Source organism: Lynx canadensis, chromosome D4 (assembly GCF_007474595.2).
Source record: "Lynx canadensis isolate LIC74 chromosome D4, mLynCan4.pri.v2, whole genome shotgun sequence".
Taxonomy (NCBI): Eukaryota; Metazoa; Chordata; class Mammalia; order Carnivora; family Felidae; genus Lynx; species Lynx canadensis.
This window is the reverse complement of record NC_044315.2, coordinates 90469503-90497319: the sequence shown is the minus strand read 5'-3', so window position 1 is coordinate 90497319 and position 27817 is coordinate 90469503. Positions and strand designations below refer to the sequence as shown.

At 54.0% G+C, this 27817-nt stretch overlaps 1 protein-coding gene and 1 long non-coding RNA gene across 9 annotated transcripts; one reads left to right on the top strand and one right to left on the bottom strand.

Annotated features, from left to right (window-relative positions):
- Nucleotides 1-425: 425 nt before the first annotated feature.
- On the bottom strand, nucleotides 426-12645 carry GFI1B (growth factor independent 1B transcriptional repressor). 8 transcript variants are annotated; one of them, XM_030294086.1, is made up of 8 exons: nucleotides 12022-12645; nucleotides 5394-5513; nucleotides 4789-4926; nucleotides 4086-4348; nucleotides 3338-3475; nucleotides 2076-2340; nucleotides 1078-1252; nucleotides 426-778 (listed from the first exon to the last, which is right to left on the bottom strand). In XM_030294086.1, the coding sequence occupies exons 2-8, from the start codon at nucleotides 5491-5493 to the stop codon at nucleotides 754-756; spliced, it is 1104 nt and encodes a 367-aa protein (XP_030149946.1). In that variant the 5' UTR covers nucleotides 5494-5513; nucleotides 12022-12645; the 3' UTR covers nucleotides 426-753. The 8 variants fall into 8 exon arrangements, with proteins under 8 accessions (XP_030149946.1, XP_030149952.1, XP_030149949.1 ...); XM_030294092.1 differs by having other exon boundaries at nucleotides 2076-2241; nucleotides 12022-12643; XM_030294089.1 differs by lacking the exon at nucleotides 12022-12645 and adding an exon at nucleotides 11398-11957.
- On the top strand, nucleotides 10069-26777 carry LOC115499874. Its single transcript, XR_003964310.1, has 3 exons — nucleotides 10069-10561; nucleotides 10880-10890; nucleotides 26767-26777. It is a non-coding gene; the product is annotated as an uncharacterized LOC115499874 (long non-coding RNA).
- Nucleotides 26778-27817: the final 1040 nt, after the last annotated feature.

Sequence of the window (27817 nt, the reverse complement as noted above, 5' to 3'; positions counted from 1 at the left end):
CAAGGATAACTCGTATTGTTTTAAGCCACTAACATCACGGTAATTCGGTAATTCGTTAACAGCAGCCAGAGAACAGATACCTGCTCGCACGGCATTAGCCTCCCCCTTCCCCGGCAACCTTGCCCCAAGGGCCTCTTACACTTCATTCCAGTGCTCACCAGTTGGGTCTGAGCACACGTCCCCCAACCTGTCTGCCAGCAACTCCACAGCTTTCTGTGTGTGTGTTTTGTTTTTTTAGCTTTTGACTTTTTTTTTTAGTAATTTCCACACCCAACGTGGTGCTCGAACTCACAACCCCGAGATCAAGAGGCACATCCTGTTCGGACTGAGCCAGACAGGCGCCCCAGCCTTCTCTGCCTTTTAAAGCTCCCTACTATCCCTTCCCAAAGCCAGCTCGCACCCACTAGGCACTTGTTAGACGCGGGTCAAATGTAAATAAACCTGTGTCTTTATTTGGATTTACAGCAGTTGAGAGGGACAGGCTTTTGATGGCGGTAACTGCTGTTTTCTCCAGCCCCATGGCCTCAAAGCAGAACTGGAACCCCCATGGCCAGCTGAGTGCCAGCAGCACTGCCTGAGGCAGAGGGGTGTCAGGCCTCCCTCTGGGGCAGGAGAAGGCTCTGGCCATCCGTGGCAGCCAGAAAGAGGCCCGCTGAAAACCAGATCTCAGCACGAAGGGCAGCGGGCGGGGGGAAGATTTCTCTGTGGATCCCAGTTCCGGTCTATTCTCGGCCTCCCCCTGTCCACAGCGGGCTACGCTGGCCTTCTGGGCTCTGCCCTGGGGAAGGCGCCCAAGCTCTTAGATCTCTAGACAACTTCAGCTCAGAAAAGACCCGACCCAGTCCCCACCCTTTGCCGCAGGAACATGTCGGTCCAGAGAGGGAAAGCCACTTGCTCGAGGTCACACAGCAATTTCGTGAGTCTCAAAACAGGCTGCAAGATTCCCGTCCGGTGCTGACTCCAGGGGACTGGGGGTGGGGGGGGGGTGGGGGGGGTGGGTGCACGAGGCCGGCCTCCCTCTGGGTCTCGGGACCTCAGGGCGGGCTGGCCCGGAGCCGGGGGCGGGTGCAGCCTCACTTGAGATTGTGCTGGCTTTCCCGGTGCCGCCGCAGGTCTACCTTGCGCTGAAAGCCTTTGGTGCACAGCTCACAGCTGAAGGGCTTGAAGCCAGTGTGCTTCCGGCTGTGGGTGATGAGGTTGGAGCTCTGGCTGAAGGCCTTCCCGCACACCTGGCACTTGTGTGGCTTCTCACCTGCGGGGCAGCAAGGACGGGGTCAAGGGCCTTGTGCCAGGCCACACCCCCCCCCACCCCCCGGCCCCGGTGCCCTGCATTTGCTCTCCGAACTTCACCATGTGTTATCTCACGGCCCGCCTACGTTCGCTTTTGAAAAGAGCTACAAAAGGGAGACAGGAGGGGCGCCCGGGCGGCTCAGTGGGTTAAGCTTCCGACTTCGGCTCAGGTCACGGTCTGGCAGTTTGTGAGTTCGAGCGCCGCGTCGGGCTCCGTGCTGTCTCCCTCTCTCTCTCTGCCCCTACCTTGCTCGTGTGCGCGCTCTCTCTCTCTCTCTCTCTCTCTCTCAAAAATAAATAAACATTAAAAAAAACAAGAGGGAGACGGGAATACTACAATTCTGTCACCCCCTGCACCCCCCGACCGGAATACTGTAACTCTGTCCCCCCCCCCTACGCCCCCTGAGATCAGGCAGGGACTGGGTCCATCCTGTTTGTTTTGTCAACGTGCCCAGCACCTGGTGCAAAAGAGGCACTCGCTTCGCAGCCAGGGAGCGAATGGCTGGAGGAATGAAGGAATGAAAGACAAAGTCGCCTGCCCTTCTCACTTCTACCCAGAGAGCACACGTTTGCTGTTTCTTTCCTGGTGTTTTTCCCAGGCGCTAAATGTGTGCTTAAATAGCACCGTGCGTCCGGCCCTCCGCGAGGAGGGGAGCGCCCCCTCACTGTGTAACTTGACCCCCCTCGGCTGAACCGGGGGGACCTTTTAACAGAGGAGGGTGGGGGCGCCCAGAGGCTGCGCCTGGGCAGGGGCGGGCTTGGCGGGGGAACCCGGGGCGCCTCACCGGTGTGGATGTAGGTGTGCTTCTTCATGTCCGACTTCTGGTGGAAACGCTTCCCGCAGAACTGGCAGGGGTAGGGCCGCGTGTCCGAGTGGATGAGCAGGTGCGTGGACAGGGTGGATGAGCGCTTGAAGGCTTTGCCGCACATCCGGCACTCGAAGCTGCGCTCCTGCCGGAGGAAACGAGGCCCCGGGGGGTCAGGCGCAGGCGGGGCCTCGAGACCCGGGACTGCCACGCTGGGTGCAGGACCGGGCCCTGCCGGGATCCCCTGAGGAACAGGACACTCGTTGGGGTGGCCTCGAGAACGGGGCCTGGAGGAGAGGCCCCAGAGACCCCCATTTCTGCATTTCCAACGGGGGCCGAGACATGGGGCCTGAGTGGCCTCCTGTGGGTTTTTCCCTGGAACCTTTACAGTATCCCATGCAAAATAAGCCTCGACATGCGTTTGTTGACTGACTGATAGACCGACTGATCTGGGGCATCGTCGTGGACTGTGGTTAAGGGTCTGTATTATTGGGGCCCAATTCTGGCTTCTGCCCCTTATAGGCCAACATGACCTCAGGCAAGTCATTAACCGCCCCCCCCGCCCGAGACTCAGTTTCCTCATCTGGACATTACAACAGCAGCCATGACCTCGAAGGGTGGAGAGCTGAGCACATGTTGCATTCACAAGCTCTCATGACCATATCCTGCCTTTCCTGCCTCAGCTTCTATTTACTCCGGTGTTAGCAACTCAGGTCATTTCGGGTGCTTTCCCTGGAATGGAATATTCAAGAAGGGCTACGTGGGACAAGACGGACATTGAAGCCTGACCCCAAGACTCTCGAAGTCGAGAGCCTCAAAGCTGAGGACACCTGCACTGATCACCCAGAGGGCAGGACCATTTCTCCGTGTCACGGACATCTCTCTGTCCCCCGAAATCCCACTGGGCCAGGAGCCTCTTCCAACGTCACGTGAGGTTGATTTGGTCCACCAGGGAGTGAAGTTTGTTATAATTGTATATGTTATATACAGTTTTGGGAAAACTGTAACATAACTAGCATTACAGAACAAACATTCTCTATAAAGAACAACTTCTAAAATATATATCATGTAATCATTTTTAGGAAGAGCAGGTTTGGGGGACCCAGATGGGGGAGGGAAGGACCCCTGGTCTGTGTCACCCTCAGGGGCAGGGCGAGAGACCCAGGCACAGCTCCCAGGCTTCCTGGGGGCAGCACAGAGCGGGACGGGGGCGGGGGGGCGGTGCTTGGCGAGCTGCCTACCTGGGAGTGGACGTGCGTGTGTTGCTCCAGGCTCACGGCGTGGCCGAACGTTTTGCCACAGATGTCACAGGCGAAGGGCCGGGTCCCGCTGTGGGAGCGTCGGACGTGCACTTCGAGCCCGTGTGGGGTGGAGAACACCTGAGGGCAGGGCAGAGCGTGAGGCCACGGCGGCGGGGGGGGGGGGGGGGGGGCGGTGCTGCGGACGGGGAGCCGGGCCTGGCGTCCCAAGGCCGCCCCACCCCTCCACCTCCGTGCCCAGGCACAGACGGGCATAAAGGAGGGGAAGCACGGGGTTGCCGATTCTGCTGGCTTTTGCTGTGTGTCCTGGGAAGGCCCCTTTCCCTCTCTGTGGCTCGGTTTCCTGTCTCTAAAACGGGGGCTGTGGGGGCATGTAAAAGGTCCCTCCCGGCCCTCTCTAGAGGCCGAATAGTCAGCCCGCTGGTACTGACGTCTACTTACTGTGTGTTCTGGGGCAAGTGATTCAACCTCTCTGAACCTTAGCCTTTCATCCACGTCCCAGGGCTCAGGCGCGTCAAGTGCTTCGCACAGGCCTGGCGCACGGTCAGGGCTCAAACACCGTGATGGGGACGAGCATTTTGAAGCCCTGACCCCGCCAAAGGACCCGAGATTCGCGGCACAGGGGACCCCCGGCTGTGAACGCCTGCCCCTGCCAGGGACCTGCAGAGGGGATGCAGAGCAGGGCCCGTGAGCCCCCCCCGCCCCCCGCCGCCCCTCCCCAGCTGCTTACCTTGTTGCACTTGATACAGTGGTACGCGTCCATGCCCGGGGAGCAGCGGAGGCTGAAGTCCAAGGGCGGCTCAGTGCTGGGCACCAGAGGGCTCCCATACAGGCTGACGGAGCGCTCCAGGAAGGCAGACTGCATGGTGGAGGGGGCCTGCCGGTAGCTGTGGCCATAGGAGGAGGCCAGGGCATCCCAGGAGAAGCTGGGCTTGTAGAACGGGGGTGAGTCGGAGTCCCTGTCCTGGGATCGGGGCATCACAGCGGGGCCCTCTGTGGAGAGCGGGACGCGTGTCTACACATGTATGGTGGCGATTCATTTATTTATCATTAGGGCGCCACTCCCCACCCCTCCCCACCTAGCGACCTCACAATGAGGGTCTGGGTCTGCAACCCAAATATTTACTGTGGGAGCGGGCCTGGGTCCTCACTGTGGCTCCTCACCTTTTCACCCCGGAAACACGCCCTCAGCACCCGCAGAGTGCCCACCTCACCCCCTGTACCAGCCCGCCCACCACACAGAAGCTCTCAGCTGGGTATGAGCGCCCCGTCCGAGAGGGGGCCAGGCAGAAGCTGGAGAGCTCAGATCGCATCCGGGTGACCTCGTCGCTCTTTCCTGACTCCAGAGTCCGTCCACCCTTCCTTCCACTTGCACTGGTTGGGGGGGGGAGAGGGTGGGGGTTGTGGATGGCCGGGGGTCCCAGCCCGCCTACCTGGCACCAAGGCCGTCCTGGTCAGGCTCTGGTCCAGTTCCAGCTCTGTTTCCCGTTTGAGGTCAGTCCAGGCCAGGCGCTGGTTCGGGAACAGGGTGCTGAGGACGGGATCGTTGCTCAGGACCTGGTCCCTGGCCCCTGTGGGGAGACAAGACCATCAGAGCCACCGGCCACAGCTCTGGGCAGTCCAGAGGGAGCAGGGGGTGGGGTGGGAGACACCCTTCCCAAGATGATGGGGACCCAGAGACCCATTTGCTGCTGTCCCCAGCTGCTCATGCGCACGGGCCCTGCCTGACCGGGCCCCAGGATGGGGGGAGCAGGGCTGTGGCCAAAGGGGACCCAGAAGGAGAACTCCTGGACCAGGCTTAGTTTTCTGAGCACCTGAGCTCAGCCCTAGATCTTTTCTGACTCTGGTTAGGACCCACATGTCAGCTGCGGAGGGCCAGCTCCAATCTGGAAGCTTCCGTCATCCCAAGGGGCCAGAAGGGACGGGTGCATTCATTCATTCGTTCAACCAACATATGCCGCGCCCCCCCTGCTTGCAGACTTCCCAACACGGGGGACAGGGAGCCCCGGGTGGGCACAGCAGGGGAGCTCTGACTCACCAGGGCTAAAGGCAGGAGGCCAGATGGGTTCATCTTCCTGGAGGCGGGGCTGGTGGTAGGTGTGAGCTTTCTTGCTCTTTACCAGGAAGGAGCGTGGCATTGTGAGCGCACACCCCACACCTGCACGGAGAGAGGGCGAGGACGGTTGGGAAGGACAAGAGGACAACATTCTCTGTATTTTGGAGCCGCCTCCTGTAGTCAGAACCCACTGTCCTGAGTTGAATAGTGTCCCCCGGAAGCTCACGACCCCTGGGGCACCTGGGTGGCTCAGTCGGTTGAGCGACCGACTTGGGCTCAGGTCACGATCTCACGGTTCGTGGGTTCGAGCCCCGCGTCGGGCTCTGTGCTGACGGCTCAGAGCCTGGAGCCTGCTTGGGATTCTGTGTCTCCCTCTCTCTCTGCCCCTCCTCCGCTCACGCTCTGTCTCAGAAATAAATAAACATTAAAAAAAAAATTTAAAAAAAAAGAAGTTCATGACTCCCCGGAACCTGTGAATGTGACCTCATTTGGAAATAGGGTCTTGGCGGATAAAAAAATTTTTTTCTAATTTTTTTTTTTACATTTATTCATTTTTGAGAGACAGAGAGAGAGCACAAGCGGGGGAGGGGCAGAGAGAGAGGGAGACCCAGAATCCGAAGCAGGCTCCAGGCTCGGAGCCATCAGCACAGACCCCGACGTGGGGCTCGAACCCACGAACCGTGAGATCATGACCTGAGCCGAAGTCGGACGCTTAACCGACTGAGCCACCCAGGGCACCCCCCCCCCCATTTTTTGTAATGTCTATTTATTTTTGAGAGGGAGAGAGAGAAACAGAGAGAGAGAGTGGGGGAGGGGCAGAGAGAGAAGGAGGCACAGAATCTCAAGTGGGTTCCAGACTCCATGCTGTCAGCTCAGACCCTGACGTGGGGCTCGCATCCACGAATCAGAATCTGGAGATTCCTTCCTCCAGAAGGCAACTGCCCTTGTTGAAACCTTGAGTTTGGATCTCCAGACTCCAGAGCCTTGAAAGAATGAATTGTGTGTTTAAGCCACCCGGTTTCTAGTACTTTCCTATGGCAGAAATCCTAACCTTCCCTCCCCTACTGCTCCCTTGCAGTAATACACCCACCTTCTAGAAACCCCCGGGGTCAGCCTGCTCCTGTCCACACGCCCTGAGTTGCACTGGGAGCAGAGGAGGAAGGGCAGGGGTGCCTCCCCCGTGGGCCCCGCAGCCAGAACGCTGAATTTCACCCCTGCGGCGTCTGCACTTGGAGGCCACGGAAAGGGGTGGTCCGAGTGCAGACTTTGGAGTCAGATGCTCATGGGTTGGAATCTCGGCTCACCCGCTGTGTGCTTTGGGCGCAGATGCTTAACCTCTCTGGGCCTACTGCCTTTTCTGTAAGGCATGGCATCCAGGTGCCTGGCACTGGGTCTCTCGTGTGCTCAGTGCTTACCACGGAGGGGACGGGGGGCGGGCAGGTTGCATCAGGGCCACCCCAATAGCAAATCCGCGTTACCCTGGTGCCGATGCAGCCAGAGCAGGGCCGCCCCTTGTCCGTGGCCCCGGCCCGGAGTCCAGGGCCCAGAGAGGGAGGAGCCTTCTCTCTGCATGGGGGTGGAGGGGAGGCTAGGAGCTGCGTGTGGGGCTCAAGGCCGGAGAAGACCACCAGTGCACCCTACTGGGAGGCCGGACGTGGAGAAGGAGGCCAATGTCCGCCAACTGCAGGAACCGAGCAGTGGGCAGCGGCCAGGGGGTTGGGGAAGACACGAGGCCCAAATCAGTAAGGGACCTGTACTTGGCCCCGGGCGGGGGTCGGGGAGCGGCAGAGCCAGAACACCTTGATGCTCCCGGCTTCCCTTGAGGGCTCCTGGGAGACAGAGAGCATCTGGGTGGTGCTCCTTCCTCCTCACCCCCATGCCATGCCCAGGCAGGGGCGCAGGAAATACTTTGCCAATGCCGTTCCCGGTGGCTCCTCTGCTGGTCCCTTTCCCGGGCACTGGAGCAGGAACCCCCTTCCCCAGGCCAGCAGCCACGGAGGGCTGCAGGGACCACAGGGCCAAGCGCGGGAAAAGGATTATAGCTGCTCCAACAACAGCCAGGGCTGGGTGATAAGGCCAAGGCAAGGAACCGGCTGGGAGGAGGGAGATTAGAGAGAGCAGCTTGGAGCCCTGCCTTTGGAGCAGGCCCAGGGAGGAACTCCTTCCCCCAGCGAGGACCCCGAACGAGGCAGGAGACGGACCCCCCCAGCTGTGCCCAGGCCTGCCTGCCCCTCACCAGAGCCCCCAGGGCATCGGGAGTCTGGAGAGACCCCTCTGCTCCCGGGTCATCCTAGGCCCTGCCCTCCTCGCTGTAGGTCTCAGTGTCCAGATCTGCTAAATGGGGATCGCAACCCACCTTCCCGCGACTGTTGGAGCAGAAAGGACCTCCTTGCAAACAAATGTGCACAGTGCTTGGCGTGGGGCCTGGGCTGCAGGAGCACAGAGCAGGTGGTGGCGTCTCAGCCCATGGGAGAAGAAGCTTCAGGAAGGCAGGCACAGCCCACATCCTGTCCTGGCCTGTCCATTTGCATTCCCAGTACCCCGCCCAAAGCAGGTGCACTCTGAGGACAGGGCTGAGCCCTGGACCGGGACCAGGGACATGCTCCAGGCCCTTCCCCTCTGGGATCTGAAACGAGGAGGTGGGGCTTGAAGGCCCTGGGGTCCCGTCCAGCTGTCAGATTTTGCCTTCACAAGGCTTGCCTGGCCTGTTGGCCCCCCCCAGGTTTGTCGGGCAGCCTGCGGTGGCCTTATCTCCCCGGGACAGTCTTCTTCCTCCTGCCCCTCCCCCTCCCCCACCCGGGCTCCTCACAGCCCCCTTCCTTCCCCTTCTAACTCTTGGCCCCAGGAACCCCCTGGGGAGGCCAGACCCTAGGCAGAGCCAGTGGGGGTCCCCCCCCAACACACACACGGGGGGAGGTGGGGACTGGGTTTTGGTTTGTTTTTTTTTGCTTTTTGTTCTGGGGTGGCGGGGGGGGGGCAGGGAGAGGCCTCCAAGGGACCATGGTCTCTCCATCAAAAGATGATTTATTATTTTTATATAGTATCTTATTAGGAAGTCAGAACCAAAGGCAGGCCTTAAAGCTTCAGTGCTGGAATCCCAGGAGATCCTTCTTGGCGGCCAGCGTCTGCGTGGCCTTAGCTCGGTTAATTCTGACCTGGGGGCTGAGTTGCTACTGCCCCATTTTACGGAGGAGGAACAGAGGCTTAGAGACTGGCTCATGATCCCCAGCAGATCCCAGGCCGCCCCCCCCAGGCCTCTATGCTCCTGACCGTCAGACCACCGGGCGGGCGCTTACTCTGTGCAGAGGGAACTCCTTCCACACGCTAAGGAAGGCATTTGAAGCTCCCTGGTGTGCATGATGTCACCAAACTGACACCCACTGGGGACAAAGTTGTCTTCCAGGCTCACAGGGGGAAACTGAGGCTGAGAGGGGAAAGTGGCTTGTCCAGGCCCGGTGTTCCTGTTCTGCTGGGACTTGAACTCCTGGCCCAGGGCTCTGCCCGTGGGCATCTGTGGTTCTGCCTGCCTGGAGCAGGGAGGGAAGGCTGGTGGGTGGGGCGAGATGGGGGGGGGGGGAATCCAATTCTTTTGATCCCCCTGTTTTTTTTTCAGAACCCAGAAGTTCCACGTGGGTTCCTGAAGAGCTTTGAGTGGAGAAGCAGGTGAGAAAGACTTCCTTCAGGAAGCTTTGGTGTTCCCTTGGGCTCAGAGCCTGAGGACCCCATAGAGGTCAACCGGTTAGAACCCAGGACAGCACAAGTGCATGAGCAAGCGGGCCCAGATTGCAGGGTCCCCGGCTGGAGGAAGGCGACCCTCAGGGCCCATTCTGGTGATCCCCTCAGAGTCCCCAGCTTCCTCCCCTTCCCTCCCCAGAAAGTTCTCTCAGCTCAGCCCGGCAGGGAGGCACAGCCAGCCTCATGGCCCAGCCTTTAAGCGCCCGTGGGGGCAAACACACCATGAGAACTTCCTTTTGGCCCCTGTTAGCTGAGTTTAAAAGAAAAAAAAAAAAAAAACAGGAACCAATCACCTATACTGTAGTTAATTAACAACCACACCGTTTTGATTCACTCGACGGTTCTGAGAAAGGGCTCGGAGCAGAGATTGTGAAAGAACCCTAAGATTTCTTCATGAAACAGAGGTCTTGATGGTATCGGCCTCCGGAAAGAGACTTGGTGTTAACATCTCGTCCAAAACCCTCGATCCCGATAGAGGGTGCCCCGACCTCGGGGTCAGAATCTCAGCCCCACACCCCTACTTCCAGGCGGACGCAGAGCCGCAGCCTTGTGATTTCCCCACGACGAGACACCTCGGGCCTCCCGTGGGGCTGGGTCTGATTTTGCGACCTTGAGCTTGACCACGTCAGCCTCCAACCTGGGGCTTGGTTTTCCTATCTCTCAAAAGGGACCGTTGGACTAAGAGATTTCTAAACTTCCCTTTTGCTCTAAAATCCCATGCACAATTTGTTGACCTTCAACGCGGGACTGACCTACCTTGACTGAGAAACTCATCACCCGGGTTCCCTTTTTGGGAGGGTTGGGTAAGACTCCGTCGTTTCTCAGAGTCAGTGATAGAGGACGCTTCAGACTTCCTTTCTGTTTAAAGACGTGACTCAAGGGGAAACACAAACAAAAATTAAAAACCCTTTTCCAGGTAAGAGTCAGGGGAAATGGGTCCGGGGCGGTGTTAGGGGCCCCGCGCGGAGAGCGGTCATTATTCTTATTTGAAATTTGCAAGCACTTCTCCCGTCTTCCTCTTACGTTGAGAGACTGCAATTATCCTGAGTGAACCAACTTCTGAGCTTACACCCGAAAGAACGGAAGGCAGGGACTCAAACAGATGCCTGTCTACCCAAATTGATCGCAGCGCTGTTCGCAATAACCAAAAGATGGAAGGAAACAACCCAACTGTCCATCAGCAGGGGGTAGACAAACAAAATATGGCTGTTCCATACAACAGACCATTATTCAGCCGTATCGAGGAAGGAGGTCCTGACACCTTCCACAACATGATGGGTCTCGAGGGCACGTGTAAGCGAAATAAGACAGTCACGAAAGGACCAATGTCATAGGACTCGGCTTATACAACGTCTCCAGAGAAGTCAGATTCATAGACGCAGAAAGGGCAGTTTCAGTTTGGGAAGATGAAGAGAGTTCTTGAGATGGACGGTGGTGATGGTTGCACAACATTGTGAATGCATTTAATGCCACAGAACTGCACACTCAAAAAATGGCGAAAACGGTCACTTTCCCGTGACGTGTATTTTACCACAATGAGAACACAAATGAGCGAACAACACGTTTCCCCGACATCTCTGAACTGGAGCGGCTCCCGTCGGTCTGAATGCCTGAGAACAAATGAACAAAAAAACCTCCCTCTAAATTAAGGAGGGTGAGGTTTTCTGTTGTTGCCGAAAAGGGTCGAGATCCCATGTGATCAGGCTATTTTCCTGGTGGCGATCTGGCCCCAGACACGTCGGGAGTCCTTGTGGTTCTCCAAGAGGACCCCCACCCCACCCACCCTCCTGAAAACCTCGAGAAAATGTTCTGCATTGGTTTTGACTAACTCCATCCATCAAACGCAACCCAGATAGGGGTCTCTGATGCTCCCCAGGAACGTTCTGCAGGGAAACCAGCATACCGACCCCCAGATCTTGAGCTGGAAGGCCATCTCACACATCTCCGTACATAAAGCGTCCCCTGTGTACCACCTCCGAGGACGAGAAACTTGCCAGCTCACTAAGACTGAAATCTTCTCCCCGTCCGTTGCTTACGAAGAAATATTAGGAGGCGTGAGCCCCGCGGGCAGGTGCAGCTCAGTTAGCTCGTGCCAGAACCAAGTTCGGAGCCTGCAAATTCATTAGCCCCCTCTAGGCGACTCGTGAAAACTTCAGACTCTCTCAGAAAAATGTACACAAGCAGCTACCCACAGCGATTCTAGGGACCACCTTCCCCCTTAACAAACCCTGTCGTAGAGCGGGAACCTCACCCCAGACGCCCAGACTCTCATCTTGGGTTTTTCTCCAAAGTTAGGTAGAAAAGACTGAGACGACATGTGCCCTTCTACAGCCCTCTCGTTCCTGGAGGCTGGGGGCCAGGGCAGTGGACAAGGCACTCTCCCTTCTCCCCTCACGAGGCTCTGGATGAGAGGGCGCTCACTCTCAAAGTGTCCCAGGAACTGGGGTTCACTCCTGTTTTATAGACAAGCCAAGTTCAGAGGGTTGGGGGGGGACACAGCCAGTCGGTGCCCCAGGCTCCCCGCCACCCAAGCCAGGCACCTCAAGGAGTGTCGCCCCACGCTCTGGCCAGGTCCCTGGGAGATCCGGGGTGTGGGTATGACCTCGCACACGCAGGTGATCCTTGGCAGACCCGATGGGGTTTTGGAAAGGGTACTTATGCACGGTTGGCAGAGGGCGTAATTCCCACACGGGCTCTGCCTCTCACTGCCTTCTCCCCGGCCGGGTTCAAACACTGAAAGCTGTGCCCCATGGAAGAGACCTCCGAGCCCACCTCATTCTCCCCATGACTGCAGAAGGGCCCCGGGAACCTGCCTGGAAACAACCTAAGTCACACATGCAAATTTAAAAAGAAAAGGATGGGATGGAGCCCTCACCTGGCGTCCGGATCGGTGGCGGGTCTTGGTGGGAACCTCACTCAGCCTCTCTGGGGACCGGCTCCACTCTGTCAACCTCGGACTCTGCTCCAATAGATACTTCTCCTTTTTTTTTTCCCTTTCCCTCTCTCACTCTCTCTCTCTGTTTTTTTTTTTTTTTTCCCTCTTCTGTTCCCCTCCTTGATTTTCAATCTGATTATTTGTGTCAAAATCTGGCGGTGAAGGAGCAGCCAATAGAGAGCGCCCCGGCATTTGCTTATCAAAGCTTCCCGGGCCCGACGGCGCTCCCGCCCGCCAGCCCTCCGCCCTGGGAGCGGCGCTCTGCGCCCCTCCGCGCCCCAGACCTGCTGGAAGAGAAAGGAGCGGCTAAATCATCCCATTAAAAAGAAATTAAAGTGAAAATAAAGTGCTGCCTCGTACACCTGATTTTGTACAAACTCGTCACTTTCCCCCTTCCTTCCTTTGTCTCTGTCTCTCTCCCTCCATCCCAAGCCAGGAGCGCGGGGCTCCAAAGCCACCCAGACGGTCCCTAGAGAGGCTCCACTCGTCCTTGCAGAGGTGACCTTTGAGAAGAAAGGTCAAATTCACGCTTCCCCGGACTTGACCCCAGCACAGGGGAAGGAGCAGCCCGGGCGTTTGCCCCGAGAGCCAGCCCGTCGGCCACCTGCAGGTTGCACTCTGGGCCCCAGGCCCTGCGCGTGCCGCCATCTGGCGGCCTCGAGGAGACCCGGGGGTAGGCTGGGGCCCCATCCCCTGCTCCCCCACCTTCTCCCTCCTGTGCCCCTCAAGCCTCCCACGGCTTAGGGATGACTGATTTATTTCAGGAGGTTTTGCATAAGAGGAGAACTCACAAAACCGAGCACTGTTAGGCTGATTTGCATGCCTTCCCAGCCCAGCACTGGAGAGATTATGTTTCCCTCGTAAGAAAACAAGTTTGGAGACAGGAAGCCCCGAGGTAACACGCAGGTCCGATGAGACCGACAGGAGGAGAAAGGGGGTCTTGGGCGAGGCTGTTCTGCGACTGGGTCCTGCCTCGAGGTCACCTGGGCCTGCTCCCGCCGCAGGGGGCGTGGGTCGCAGCACGCAGGGCGCACACAGGAGACCATGGCCCTCAGCCCTCCGTCTCTCCTTGGTGGAGAGAGAGTGTAGAAACATCTGGAGTATTCTTTGGATCTTACACATTGCTGACAGTCAGCTAGAACTGTGTGTCATCATACAGAAAACTTAAAAAATAATCCAAGGACATTAAGCACAAATTCCCATTTCTTCCCCTCCTCACTGTATTATATGTGCACATCTATATTTTGCTTATGCAGGGGCACCTGGGGAGGCTCAGTCGGTTAAGCGTCCCGCTTTGGCTCAGGTCATGATGTCCCGGTCCGTGAGTTCGAGCCCCGCGTCGGGCTCTGTGCCGACAGCTCGGAGCCTGGAGCCTGCTTCGGATTCTGCGTCTCCCTCTCTCTCTGCCCCTCCCCAGCTCGAGCTCTGTCTCTCAAAAACGAATAAATGTTTAAAAAGTTCTATTTTGCGTAACCAGCGGGTCTTTTCTTTTTCCACCGAGTGTGATTTTATTTAGAGCCTCCCCAATTCTCTCGCAGCTTTTATTAACATAGTAAATGGTCTCGCAGTTCTTTGTGGCTTACTTTACCCACCCTTTCTGCATTTGGGGTGTTTGGTTGTTTGGGGTAAAGCTGCTGAGATGGGCAGACGCAGGCCAGCTGCTGTTCTAAGGCTGTAATCCCCCAACTTTATCTTCCCCCCTTTAGTAACCAACTCCGGGGCTCTCTTCCTAGCCCAGGATCCCAGCCCGGAATGGAAGTGAAAGCAGGCCTTCTCGGGAGCCACTGGGACCCCTCTGTGGGACAGCAGGGTCCAGGCCTGCGGAGCCCCCATGCAGCATCAGGCAGGCCCTCCCGGCCCCCGGGGTCCCCTCCAACACCCCTGGCCTTAGCAGGCAGCCGTGGCAATGAAGCACCTTCATTTAGCCTCTCCCAAGGGCTAAATCCCTCCAGCAGCCCTGTGCCGGGTCATCCACTCATTTATTCAAGTTACCACTGACACCTGTCGTGTTCCGGGCTCCTCCTTCTGCCCTCTTTCCCTCGGCGCTTCCTCCCTGTCTTGGTCATCTTGGGCTGCCACCCAATACCACAGGCCGGGTGACTTAAACGACGTTTATTTCTTGCAGGGAGACCGGGAAGTTCAAGATCAAGGTGCCGGCAGAGTCAGTTTCTGGTGAGGACAAGCTTCTTGGTTTGCAGTCGGGCCACCTTCTTGCTGAGTTTTCACTTGTCAGAGACGGAGAAAGAGAAGGAGGGAGGGAGAGAGAGAGAGAGAGAGAGAATGAGAGAGTCCTCAAGTTCCGGCTTTTTGTACTCTTCTTATAAAGACATTAATTCCATCAAGGGGCTCCCACCCTCATCTAACCTACTCACCTCCCCAAAGCCCTCACCTCCAAATACCATCATACTGGGGATCAGGGCTTCAACATGGATTCTGGGGGGATACAGACATTCAGTCTATAACCGTCTTTGCTAATACATGTCTATCGAGTGCCTGCTAGGCACCAGATGCTGGGGTTTCCAACAAGAACCAGACAGGGGGCGCCTGGGTGGCTCAGTCAGTTAAGCATCCCACTCCGGCTCGGGTCATGATCTCATAGCTCGTGAGTTCGAGCCTCGCGTCGGGCTCTGTGCTGACAGCTCAGAGCCTGGAATCTGCTTCCGATTCTGTGTCTCCCTCTCTCTCTGCCCCGCCCCCACTCATGCTCTGTTTCTCTCTCTCTCTCTCAAAAATAAGCATTTAGGGGGCGCCTGGGTGGCGCAGTCGGTTAAGCGTCCGACTTCAGCCAGGTCACGATCTCGTGGTCCGGGAGTTCGAGCCCCGCGTCAGGCTCTGGGCTGATGGCTCAGAGCCTGGAGCCTGTTTCCGATTCTGTGTCTCCCTCTCTCTCTGCCCCTCCCCCGTTCATGCTCTGTCTCTTTCTGTCCCAAAAATAAAATAAACGTTGAAAAAAAAAATTAAAAAAAAATAAGCATTTAAAAAAACGTAAAATATATATATATAATATAAAAATAAAAATTATATATATATGTATATATATTTATATATTTATATATAAAGAACCAGACAGGAGCCGTCATGGGCTCCTTCCTGGTCTAGGCAGGTGGGACACAGTACCCCAAAATTTATAAATCGGGCTGATGAGTACTGTGGTGTAGATACGGTATACAAAGGAGCACGGGCTTGGGGAAACGAACCCAGACTTGGGGAGTAAGGAGAGTTAATGAAGCTGGTGGAAGTGATATCTAGGTTGCTGCCAGGCTGAGTTCCTTGGGAGAAGGAAAGTAGGGAAGAGTGTCTCAAAGGAGGAACACCATGGTCAAAGAGCTGGAGGCGGGACCTCCAGGGAACTGACAGCAGCCAAGTTCAGTACGGGTGGAGGGTAGAGGGCAGGACAAGGAGAGGGGAGGGTGGGACACAGGGGAGATGAGCCTAGAGAAGAAAGAAGGAGCAGGTCAGGAAAATTCGTCCTCAATTTAAAAACCTTCAGTGATTTCCCTTTACCTAACAGGACACAAATCTCGGCCTCAGGGACCAGCATTCAATGTTTTTCGGTGTCAGACCTCTTTCAAATGACAGCACTTTTTACAAAGCAAGTTGCAGAAACCCAATTTGTAACAACAACAGAACCATTAGTTCATGTCACGGAAAAGGCTCAGCTTCAGGCATGGCTGGATCCAAATGCTCAGACGATGTTGTCTAGATCTCATTCATTCCCGCCTCAGGACATTGGCATTTGCTGTCCCCTCTGCCTGGATGGCCTTGCGACAGATCTCCCCATGGCTGACTCATTCCGGGGTCAGCTGAAATGTCATCTCTGCAGAGAGACCTCCTTGACCAGCAACTAAAGCAAGACCTTCCCACCCCAGTCACTTTCTGCCCCATCATCCTACCCTTTGTTCTTCTTGTGTTCATAATTATCTGAAATTGTCCTGTTGATTTATCGCCTTTGTATTTACTCATATATATTTTTGGCCTGAATGCCCACGCCGAATGGAAGCGCTACAGGAGCAGGGATAGAGTTTGCCTAGTGGTGTTTTTACAGAGTGAATGAATGAACGAGTGGAGAATCCACGCCTGCATCTGTCTCTCTCCATCTCTCAGCTTTGCTTTCTTCTCTGTTGGCTTTTATCCTGGGGCTGAGATCACCAACGTGGTCGGCTGTGGTCCCCGATCTTAGAAACCCCAGTGGAAAAGAAGCCCCTTTCTCCGTGGTTTCAAGGAGAGGCCCCAGACTGACTCTGATTGGCCCAGCCCGGTCACAAGCCATCGCCCCCGCACCAATCGCCGTGCCAGTGGGAGGGATCGGGGTCTCTCATTGGCCAGGGCTGGCCGATCCTCCTGCCCCAACCTCCAGGAGGCAGGGGTGAGTTCGGGAGTAGAGAGAGCGGTTGTCACCACGCAGAATAAGGCCAGGAAGGTGCCTGGGCCATGGCTGCCACCTCCCACCTTCCACTTTCTAAGCGTCCTTTCTTTGTCACTTGGACATGCTGCGTCTAGTCCCTGCTGGAGACCAAATCCCAGTCCCTGCCTTTGCCCTTCCTCTTTCCCATGTTCAGCTCGGTTCTGCTCTCACCTCCTCCAGGAAGCCTTCCCAGATACCCACAATCCCCGGGACCACCCATGACGGACGGCCCTTGGATTCTTTGTCAGTGGGCACTCAGCTGCTTCTCGATGGGACCAGCAACCACCCACAGGCAGGAATGCTAGGGAGCCCTCTCTCACCGGCCACGGCACAGACTCTCCTCCTGATGCTGGCCTGTAGGGAGCACGGCCAGGCTGGAGAAGCGAGAGCCGCTGCTACCCGAGGGCCCGGCAGTGGGCAGTGTGCAGAGCCCCCCTACCCTCTGTGGCGACATCCCAGACACGTGCAGGCGGGCTCGGGGGCGGCCAGGGAGATGAGGGCGGTGAACGTGCCGGGTGGGCAGCAAGGGTCCAGGCTGCGGTCCCAGCACACAGCATCAGCAGTGCCACCTCGGGCACCTTTCTGGCCTTGGCTTAGAATGGCCACAGAATGCAGAATGCAACAAACGTGAGCTGAGGCCACCCACCCCGGAACATCAGGACCCCTGGTGGTGGGGCGCCCCAGGGCCCCTGTGCCGTAGGGCCACCCTCCTCTACCAGAAAAGCGCCCATCCTCTGTCTTGTTGCGACTCAAGGCATTCAGGGAGATTGTGGAGCTCCTTCCTGGCCCAGGCTGCTTGCCAGGAGCTGCAGGCAGTTGAGGTGGCGGGAGCCCCGCAGCCTGCGACTCGCGACTCCGCGGTTGGCGGTGCCCTGAGGGCCAACAGCCCCACCACCCAGGCGCCCTGCTCTTCCGGATGAAGCAATTCACCAGACAGCCACACGGTGGCGCTCCTGCCTCCTTTTCCTGCGGCAAAAACCAGCCTGAAACCATCGGACCTTCAGTCCGGCCATCCATCCATCATCCGTCCATCCATCCATCATCCGTCCATCCATCCATCCATCCAACCACCCATCCATTCATCTAATTACGGCTTAAATTACAAGAGTGATCAGAGTGGAAAGAAAAAAGTAAGAGTATGCATGTCCCGATATGTGTTTTTTTAGTTTCTCTTTTTCCCTCCTCCCTCCCTCCTCCCTCTGACTCCCACCCTCCAGGCTCTCTCTCCCCTCTCCACAAATGGATACGTGCCTATAATGTTTTTCAATTCGAACAAATCTTTATTGATCCTTTGCTATTGAGTACCACACCGTCAGACAATGCCTCCCCCAATCTGTGAGCTCAACCCTCCTGCCTCCAGGAATCTCCAGATGGAGACAAGAAACACCCTTTGGGAGACCATGAGGCGGGGTGCACTCACTTCACTAGGTGGTCTGTTTGCCTCAGAGAAGCGTGGAAGGAGGGGTGCTCTGCCCAGGCAGGGGGTGTGGGCCAGCAGCCTGAAAGGGCCTGCGTTCCTGCCTGGTACCTCCCAGCAACCCTGGTGGGGGTGTCAAACAGGGCACGTGGGGACCCCAAGACGGACCTGCTCCATCCGCCCCGACAGTGACTTTTCACCCGGAACCCTCCTCAGAAGGTGTCCAACAATGTCCCTCAAGCAACTGGGAAACTCCGTGGAAGGAGGCGGCTGGGGACTGGTGAGCCGGGGGAACCACAGATTCCCCCATCCAGCCACCGAAGCTTTCAGAAGAGGAAACTGAGGCCTGGAGAAGCCTACAAAGCAGAGCCAGGCCTGGGGCCCTGGCCTCCCAATCATCTTGAAAGCCCTTCACAATGGTGACTTTTTTCACTGCCTTTAACCTCGGTGTATCATCTGCGTCCGATAAAACAGAAATCCTCAGTGGCAATCCGCAGAGAGGAGGTCTAATTCTCCAGTCACTGGGGTGAAATGGAAGCATCGTTCTGGCGTCCAGATGCAGCCTGGTCTTGACTCACAACCAGCTGCATGACCTCGAGCAGGCACTAGCTTCCCCTGAGCCTCAGACTTTACATCTCTGAAATGGGGCCAAGGATAAAACTACCCTGGGGTTGTTGCAGGTAGCAAACGAGCTAACCCATGCAAAAACGTTTATAAATGAAAACGCTTTGTAGGGGTGACTTATTGCTTCTCAGCAGAAATATGCAGTAGCTGGGGATAGAATTCTGCAGTTTCTCTCTTTATAATGAGACAGTCAAGAGCAGCTTTAGCTGCTGAGGACCTAAAAGAAGGAAAAAAGGCAGAAAAACAGGGCGGTGTCAGCCTGATTGCTATGAGGCGGGCTGTGCTAATTTACATAGCAGGTTGATTATTAATGAAACACGTGACGTTTGGTTACTGCTCATTCAACGCCCGATGACTTCCACGTTCACGTTCCCCGGATACTCCCAGGACACTCGCTCAGGAGCTGCAGGCAGGAGGAAGGACTGAAAGCTTTGTGATCATCTACCTGAGCCCGAGAGGGCGGAGGGGCCTCACAAGCCTCGTCCCTGTTAGTCCGCGGGAGCATTTTGCCACCTGGATTATCGACCGAATGATGGAAAACCAAGAAGCGACCCTCGGGCGAGGCTGACACCAGAGCCAAGTCCGCACAAGATAAGTGTGGGCGATCTGTCCGATCCCCCCTGGGATGGGTCCCCCCAGCCCCCCATTTCTACCGCCCAGTGTTTCCCCAGCACCACGCCCGGCACATGACAGGATCACGAAGCATGAAAGGCGTGTATGCAAGTCTGTGCAAGCAGTGCGTGTGGGGTGTGTGTGTGTGTGTGTGTGCACGAATATGTGTGCATGTGAATATGTGTGCGTGTTTGTGCACCAGCCGACCGTGGGAGTGTGACGATCTCCCGGTGGGTCCTAACCTCTTCAGTCAAGCCCCGGCGAGTGGTGGCCTTGCTTCCCCGGGGAAGAGGAGTTTGCTGAGGCTGTTAAGCAGGGAGAGGTCCTGTGTCCCTCCCACGCCTGCCTGGACCTGGGGGCTTTACTGAAGCTTCCAGACCCAGGAAGCAAAGCCTCAAGGGAACACAGAAGCAGGAAGCCACAGGAAGGCACGCGTACGCCTTTGCAGAGGACTAGAAATTCACACACGTCTGGGAAAGGGCCGGCTCTCCGTTGCCCGTCGGCACTAGGAATGTCCTGTAGGCTGACTGCACGGAATCCACAGGAGGGAGACTTCCAGCTCCTGGGATTTGTACCCAGCTGACATCTGTTTTGCATGTACTGGCTGCCTTCACTGATTTTCAACTTGCCATTTTATCAGAGCCCCCAAAGGACAGCATTTTTCTCCTTCTCTTGCTTCTTATCACCCCATGAGTGTGCAGGAAGGTCTCCTCCACCCCAGAAAGCGACCTAGATGCCGGGCAGAGGGTGGCGACCCAGTGCCCTCGTGACTCAGACAGTATGTCCTTCAAAAGTGGTGTTATGTCCATGCGTTTCTGCAAGATGAGTGGTTTGTAGATTACAAAGGACACATACACACGGGGGCACCTGGGCGGCTCAGCCGGTTGAGCGTCTGACTCTCGATTTCGGCTCAGGTCACGATCTCACGGTTTGTGGGCTCGAGCCCCACGTCTGGCTCTGCGCTGACAGTGCGGACCCTGCTTGGGATTCTCTCTTCCTCTCTCTCTGCCCCTCCCCGACTCATGCTGTCTCTCTCCAAAGTGAATAAATATGCATTAAAAGCAACAACAACAACAACAAAGGACGAACACGGATAACGTAAGGGACATGATGCTGAGCGAAAGCAGCTAGACACAGAAAGACAAATCCTGTATGATTCCACGCATATGAAGGACCTACAGAAGTCAAAATCCTAGCGACAGAAAGTAGAATGGGGGGGGGGCGGGGTGTGCCAGGGGCTGGCGGGGGAGGGGAAATGAGTTCAATGTTTAATGGGGATGGAGTTTCAAGAGGAGAAAGTTCTGGAGGTGGATGGTGCTGATGGTTGCCCAACAACGTGAATGTACTTCGGGCCACTGAACCGGGTACTTAAAAAGGGTTAAGATGGTAAATGTTGTGTTATGTGTATTTTACCACAGTTTAAGAACCAACCATCCCACCCAGCCCCCCCGTTTTCACAGATGGGAAAAGTGGAGGTGCAGGGATCACAGATTTTTCCTGCGCTGCCCATTTCAATTCTTTTTTGATCTTCAAATATTTTTTTTCAAGTTTTTATTGCGAAGATTTTCAAACAAGAAAGTAAATGAAACACGTCCAACGATCACCTATATATCCACCACCATGATTCAACAATAGTTACATTTGCCAAGCGTGGTTTATCTCTCTATATGCATAGGCACGCATGTATAAATACGTTTTGTTCTGATAAAACATTCCGGAGGTCTATTGCAGACTTCACGACACTTCACCCATAAATACTTGAGTGTGTATCTCTTAAAAACAGATACTCCTTACATCGTCCTGTAACTACAGTTATTGAATTATCAGTAATTCCCCAGTACCATTGAATATCCTGCCCGTGTTCACATTTTTTCCTCTTCCCCCCAGTTTCCTTTTAAACTTGCTCTCTTACATCAGGATCTTGCCCAATTTCAAGCACGGCCTTTGCTGGTTTCCTTAGTGTCCTTTTTGACACAACAGCGCCCCCTACCCCTTTCTTTTGATGCTGATTTTGTTTGCAGGGTTTTTTGGGTTTTTTGTTTTTGTTTTTGTGTTTCCCCCATAATAGCCAAGACCGGTCTGGTGGAAGGTCCTGCATTCTGGATTTGTCTGATCTCTCATGGTGCCGTTGAACCTGTACCTCCATCCCCATGCTGGCTGGAAGTTGGGGCCAAGGCTTGAGTAGATTCAGGTGGGATGTTTTCGGTACAGCTACTCCCCTCCCTCATAGCTGGGGGCTGCACGGTATTGAACATCCCCAATATCAGGCTGCCCCACCTTAAGGATGTCCAGTTTGGTCAGCTGGTTAAAGTGGTGACAGCTGTTTCTCTCCATGATAAAAGTGAGTCAAAGCGTTCCTGGGTGGCTCGGTTGTTAAGCGTCCAACTTCGGCTCAGGTCATGATCTCACGATTCATGGGTTCGAGCCCCACATTGGGTTCTGTGCTGACAACTCGAGTCTGGAGCCTGCTCAGGATTCTGTGTCTCCCTCTCCCTCTCCCCCCCCCCCCCGCTCATTCTTTCTCTCTCTCTCTCTCTCTCTCTCTCAAAAATCAACATTAAAAAAAAATAAAAGTGAGTTGAGAAGCAGTCTGTGGAGTAGGACTGTCCTTATGTGAGCACTGTCTCCCCCACAGTCTTTCCCTAATGGGTTCAGCATCCACTGCTGGTCCTGGCCTGAGTCAGTCCCTTCACTGGAGTTTGCAAATGGTGATTCTTCGGATCCTACCGTTCCTGCTATGTTTGTTATCTGGCATTCTTTCTGGAGAGAAGAGCTTTCCCTCATTAAACGAACAAATATGAGGTACGTAAACGATTAATCTTTTCTCTCTCTTGTTAAAAACTAATTGATTTTTTAATGTTCATTTATTTATTTTTGAGAGAGAGAGCAAGTGGGGTAGGGGCAGAGAGAGAGGATCTGAAGCGAGCTCCATGCTGACAGCAGCGAGCCCCGATGTGGGGCTCGAACTCACAAACTGTGAGATCATGACCTGAATGACCTGAGCCAAAGTCAGATGCTTAAGTGACTGAGCCCCCAAGGTGCCCCTCAATTAGTTAATTTTTTTTAGAGACAGAGAGAGCATGAGCAGAGGAGAGGGTCAGGGAGAGAGAGAGAGAGAGAGAGAGAGAGAGAGAGAGAGAGAGAATCCCAAGCAGCATCCACGCTCAGTGCAGAGCCCAGCTTGGGGCTCAATCCTATGACCCTGGGATCATGATCTGAGCTGAAATCAAGAGCCAGACTGAGCCACCCTGGTGCCCCTAATCTTTTTTATTTAATTGCTGATTTTCATCAGAAGGTGTTGGCATAATTGGATCTTTTTGCTCTCTTCTCCTCTTTTTTTCCCCTAAAATTTGAGTATCACTATAAAGTCACAGATTTTTATTTATTCAGTGTATTATTAAATTATAGAAATTCCTTTTTATGGTCAGTGTATAGGTTTCTGAGGGCTGCTGTAACAAATGCCCACAACTGGATGGCTTAAAACAACAGAAATTTATTCCCCAGTGGTTCTGGAGGCCAGAAGTCTGAACTCAATTACAATTTCTTGTTCTGCAAACTTTCTGCTCATGTCTTTTGCCCCTTTTTTGCTATGAAATAATTGTGGTTTTTTTTTTTTTAAAGAGTCCAAGAGTTCTCCGTATATATTAGGAGGCTTGTGGTATAAGTTGCAAATATTTTCTCTCAGCTGATTTATTTTTTGACTTTGCTTAGTTTCCTCTTTGCCGCACAAAAGATGTTTTGTTTTGTTTTCTTTGGGGGAGGCCGCCTAATTTGGCGGCCTTTTCTTTTCTTGTTTCTTTTTGGCCATTTTTAGAAAGTTTTTTTTTTTTTTCCATTCCCAAGTACAAAAAACCCACTCGTGTTGTTTTCTTCTGGCACTTGTATGGTTTTACTTTCGACACTTGGAGCTCTGGCTCCTTATGAATTTATTCTGCCATAGGGTGTGAGGTAGGGATCTAACCTGATCGTTTTCCAAATGATCACTGCATATTCTTCAGAGGAGGCCTGGCTAAAATAGAACCTCTGGTTGTGAATGCCCATGCTTTGTGGGGAGGGGGGAGGTCTCACAGTGACCGTGAGACTAAAATTAAACACACTATGGAATATGGCCCTGCACACGGCATTGCAAGGGGCAGATTGAGGTGTGATGGGGACTTGTCCAAGGAGACAGCCAGCCCAGCATTTCAAAGTTAAATTAGTAGGCATTAAAGTCAAGATTAAGCCTTTGCCAATATTCTCCAGAAAACTCTCAAACCTTTGGGGCCCCCTCATTGCCTCCAGATATAATTCAAGCTTCTTATTTAGCTTGAGGCCCTCCATATACTGACTTGCTTATCTTCGATTTCACACGTATCTTAAATGTGACTGTTTATTAAGCAAACAGCCTTAGGTGGTCTTGCTCGAAGCTGGGTCTTCCTCCTGTACAGCCCATCTGGCCTATCACCATTTAGCAAATTCCTGATTGAACCAGGAGCAAGGTTGAAATCCCATCCCCACGGGTAGGTGGCCCTCGTCACTCTGAGTACAGCCTCTTTGTCCGAGGCACTTTGCCTGTTATTCCTGGGCTGGACCTGGCTCTGAATCACAGTATGATCAGTCCCTCTCCCATCTCATCTGCTGGACTCTATGCTCCTTGAAAGCAGGTGTAGAGGATTGAATGGCCCCCCCCCCCCCCCCCCCCACCAATTCATGTCTACCTGGAACCACAGAATGCAGCCTTATTTGGACATAGGCTCTTTACGGGTATAGTGCAGTTCAGATGAAATCATGCTAGGTTAATGTGGGCCCTGAATCTGGTGACTGGTGTCCTTATAAGAAGACAAGCGGACACACACCGAGGAGAAGGTCACATGAAGACAGATGCAGAGACATGAGTGACACAGCTACAGACCACAGAAGGTCAAAGTCTGCCGCACCATCATGAGGCAGGAGAGAGGCACGGAACACATTTTCCATCAGAGCCTCCAGAATGAGCCAGCCCTGCCCACACCTTGCTCTCAGACTTCTGGCTTCCAGAATGGTGAGAGAATACATTTCTACTGTTTTCAGCACCCCCCTGCTTGGGGTAATTTGTTAGGGCAGTCGGAGGACACTCATACAGCAGGTAACAGCAATAACAATATTTATTGACGCCCACGCTGTGGCAGGCACCCTCCAAGCATTGACATGTGTCTCATACCGAGCTGTCCCAGCAACCCTAAGAATTGGGTATTTAAGGTATTGGTCTCATCCCCATTTTCCCAGTGGAGACACCGAGATTGCCCAGTGACTCATCCAGGCCACACGGCTGGGTTGTCGACCCAGGATCCTGACTCACCTGGGCCTCTCTGGCCTCACCAGGCAATCTGTTCTGTTACTTCCCACCTGTGGCCACCAAGGCCAATTCTCCTTTCTGACTAAGAAAAGGATTGGAAAGGGCATTCTTTTTTCTTTTTTTTTTTTTTAAGTTTATTTATTTATTTAGAGATGGCAGGGAGAGACAGAGAGAGAGGAAGAGAGAGAGAATCCCAGGCAGCTTCCACACTGTAAAGTGCAGAGCCTGATGCAGGGTTCGAACTCACGAACCATGAAATCATGACCTGAGCTGAAATCAAAAGTCGGACACTTAACTGATTGAGCTGCCCAGGTGCCCTGGAAAGGGCAATTTTTTTTTTTTTTTTTTTTTTAATGTTTATTTGTTTTTGACGGGGTGGGGAGTGGGGAGCATGAACAAGCCAGGGAAGAGCAGAGAGAGAGGGGGATGGGGGATCTGAAGGAGGCTCTGTGCCAACAGTGGGGAGCCTGATGTGGGGCTCCAACTCACAAACTGTGGGAGATGGAGGCAAGAATCCAAAGCAGGCTCCAGGCTCCGAGCTGTCAGCACAGAGCCCAATGCAGGGCTTGACCTCACAAACTGTGAGATCATGACCCGAGTTGAAGTCAGATGCTTAATCAACTGAGCCATCCAGGCACCACTTGGAAAGGACATTCTTAAGCAAAACCTCAAAAAACCCAAAGTGTAAGTCTCAAAAAAAAAAAAAAAAGGAGATGAGTTTGATAACATCAGGATTAATGCCTCTCTTCCAATGTAATACAATACAGTTACAGTTACTAGGATGATAGACTGGGGGAAACATTGGAAATATCTGTAGCCAACAAGGGGGCACACACCTAAAACAGAGATGGTGCTCCCACAAATCAACCAGGGAAAGATAGTAACTCTATTGGGAAAATGGTCAAAAGATAAGAATCAGCAATTTATAGAGGAAGAAACCCACAGCTTAACAAGAATATGAAGAAATGCTCCGTCTCACTAATAGAGGGTGGTAAATTAAACAAGAACATGTCAGGGGTGCCTGGGTGGCTCAGTCAGTTGAGCGTCTGACTTTGACTCAGGTCATGATCTCCCGGTTTGTGAGTTCGAGCCCCAGATCGGGCTCTCTGTTGTCAGTGTGGAGCCCATTTTGGAAACTCCGTCTCCCTCTCTCTGCCTCTCCTCCATGCGTGTGCCCACGTTTGTGCGCGCTTTCTCTCTCTCAAAAATAAACATTCAAAATTAAAAACAAAACAAAACAAAATAAGAACGTGTCAGTATAGCCCTAGTTTACTGAAAACATGAAAGAGCCAGTCGATGCCAAGCGTTGGCAGGGATGTGGGCATTTTCGTGGACACTAGACTGGGGCAGCCATTCTGGAGAACAATTTGGTGGTAAGTCCGTGCAAAATTTTTGGAGGTGACGGGTGTGTTTAGTACCTTGGTTGTGGTGATGGTATCATGGGTGTGGGCCTTTGTGGGCAGTCATCCAGACGTGTGTGCAATTAAATGTGTGCAATTTCTTTGTATATCAATTATACCCCAACAAAATTAAAAAAAATTCTCTAAAAACAACAACAAAGTTAAGTCCACCAGCTTTACTCCTAGATATACACCCCAAAGACATTCTCAGCCGTATCAGTACAGCATGTTCCTCCCAGTGTTTCGGGTGGCACCGTGGGTATCAGTCCCTCCCTGGGAGAGTGGAGGGCCGATCAGTGTAGATCCGTATCGCTGAATAATTGTCAGCCATTAGAAGCCACTGGCTAGATGCATACAGAGCATCATGCACGGAGCTTCAAAACAACGGTGAGTGGGGAAAAAGGCCAGAAACAAATTGCCACCGCAAACATAAGCCATTTATGTAAGTTAAAAGTACATGCATAGATATGTGCATGGTCGTATATGTATATAGTGTATACACACATAATCTTGCTCTTTTGGACACAGTGCTAAACAGCGAGGGGCTGCTGCTGAGATGGGGTTCCAGGGCTCTGTGGAGGCTACTGCCAGAAACTTGGACTTGGCCCTGTAGGAGATGTGTGGCCACTGGAGGCAGGGTGAGTAGCATGAGGCCACATACAGAAGGGTGAGAGCAGGCTTTTTTCCAGGACTCTGAAAATTCGGGAGATAGCGAATTATATTTCTTTTTCCATCTCCGTCTTGGTCACCATCTAGGTCTTTTCCATCATTTGGCTGGACTTCTGAGTTTGTCGTAGGAGATGGGGACGTGGAAGGTCACTGCTTCTTCATCTGGGTTTAGTGACCCGAGGCGAGACACAATCTCTCTTTAGTATCCATATATAGACTCAGGGAAGCACCCTGATTGGTCCAGCTCAAGTCACGTGTCCAACGGCCAATCTCTTTGGCTAGATGATGGGGATTGGCCAGGCCCGGTCCAAGTGCCCCCGTGGCTCGAGGGTGGTACTGTGGTTGTCCCTCGGAAGGGGAGGGGGAGATGTTGCACAGACTAATGCAGGGGAAGACCACCCCGTCTATCGGGTCAGCACCACCTGCCTACACCGGCTCAGCTCCTTTGTTTCTTGTCACGTTTAGACAGGCGACCCATGACTTTTAGAGAAAAAAATATCCAGGTAGCCTGGACTAAGAGCGGCTGGGGATGGTGGCTGGGCTGCCTCTGCCTTTTCTTTCTGGCCTCTTGTCACAAGCCCCTGGTGGTCCATATTGAGAGAACAATTACCATTCTTCTTCCAGACACTGTATAAACAGTAACAATGTAGTTCGGGCCCCCCTTGAGGGCCAGGAGTTGATGAGCTCCATGGATCACTGCTCCCTTCCACGGAGGAGAACATTCCAGCAGGATGAGGTCAGAGCGCTAAGGAAAATTGGGCGGAGGGAGGGAGGTTCCTGGGTCAGAACTCTAGGGCAGTGCCTGGCCCTCGACTCCGCCCCTTAACCTGGGCTCTCCAATCCCTGGACTGAGAAATCTCTGAATGCACTTGAGTCCCGGCCCTGGCGTGCTTGCAAAGGCAGTGTGGTCCCCCCCCCCCCCCCCCCAGCTGATGGCCCTTGGGTGGCTACATAGAGCTCCGTATTTGGTGGACCAGCTCCTGGGAGTGATGGATGCTGGCCACGAACACCATCAACATGGTAACATAAGTAACATTTATTTTAAAAAAAATTTTTTTTAACGTTTATTTATTTTTGAGAGAGAAAGAGAATCACAGCGCAAGTGGCCGAGGGGCAGAGAGAGAGGGAGACACAGACTCCCAAGCAGGCTCTGGGCTCTGTGCTGACAGCTCGAACTCAGGGGCCATGAGATCATGAGCCGAGCTGAAGTCGGACGCTTAACCCACGGAGCCACCCAGGCGCCCCCAGAAGTAGCATTTATGGAACTAGGTTTTACCCTAGTTATATCTTAACGT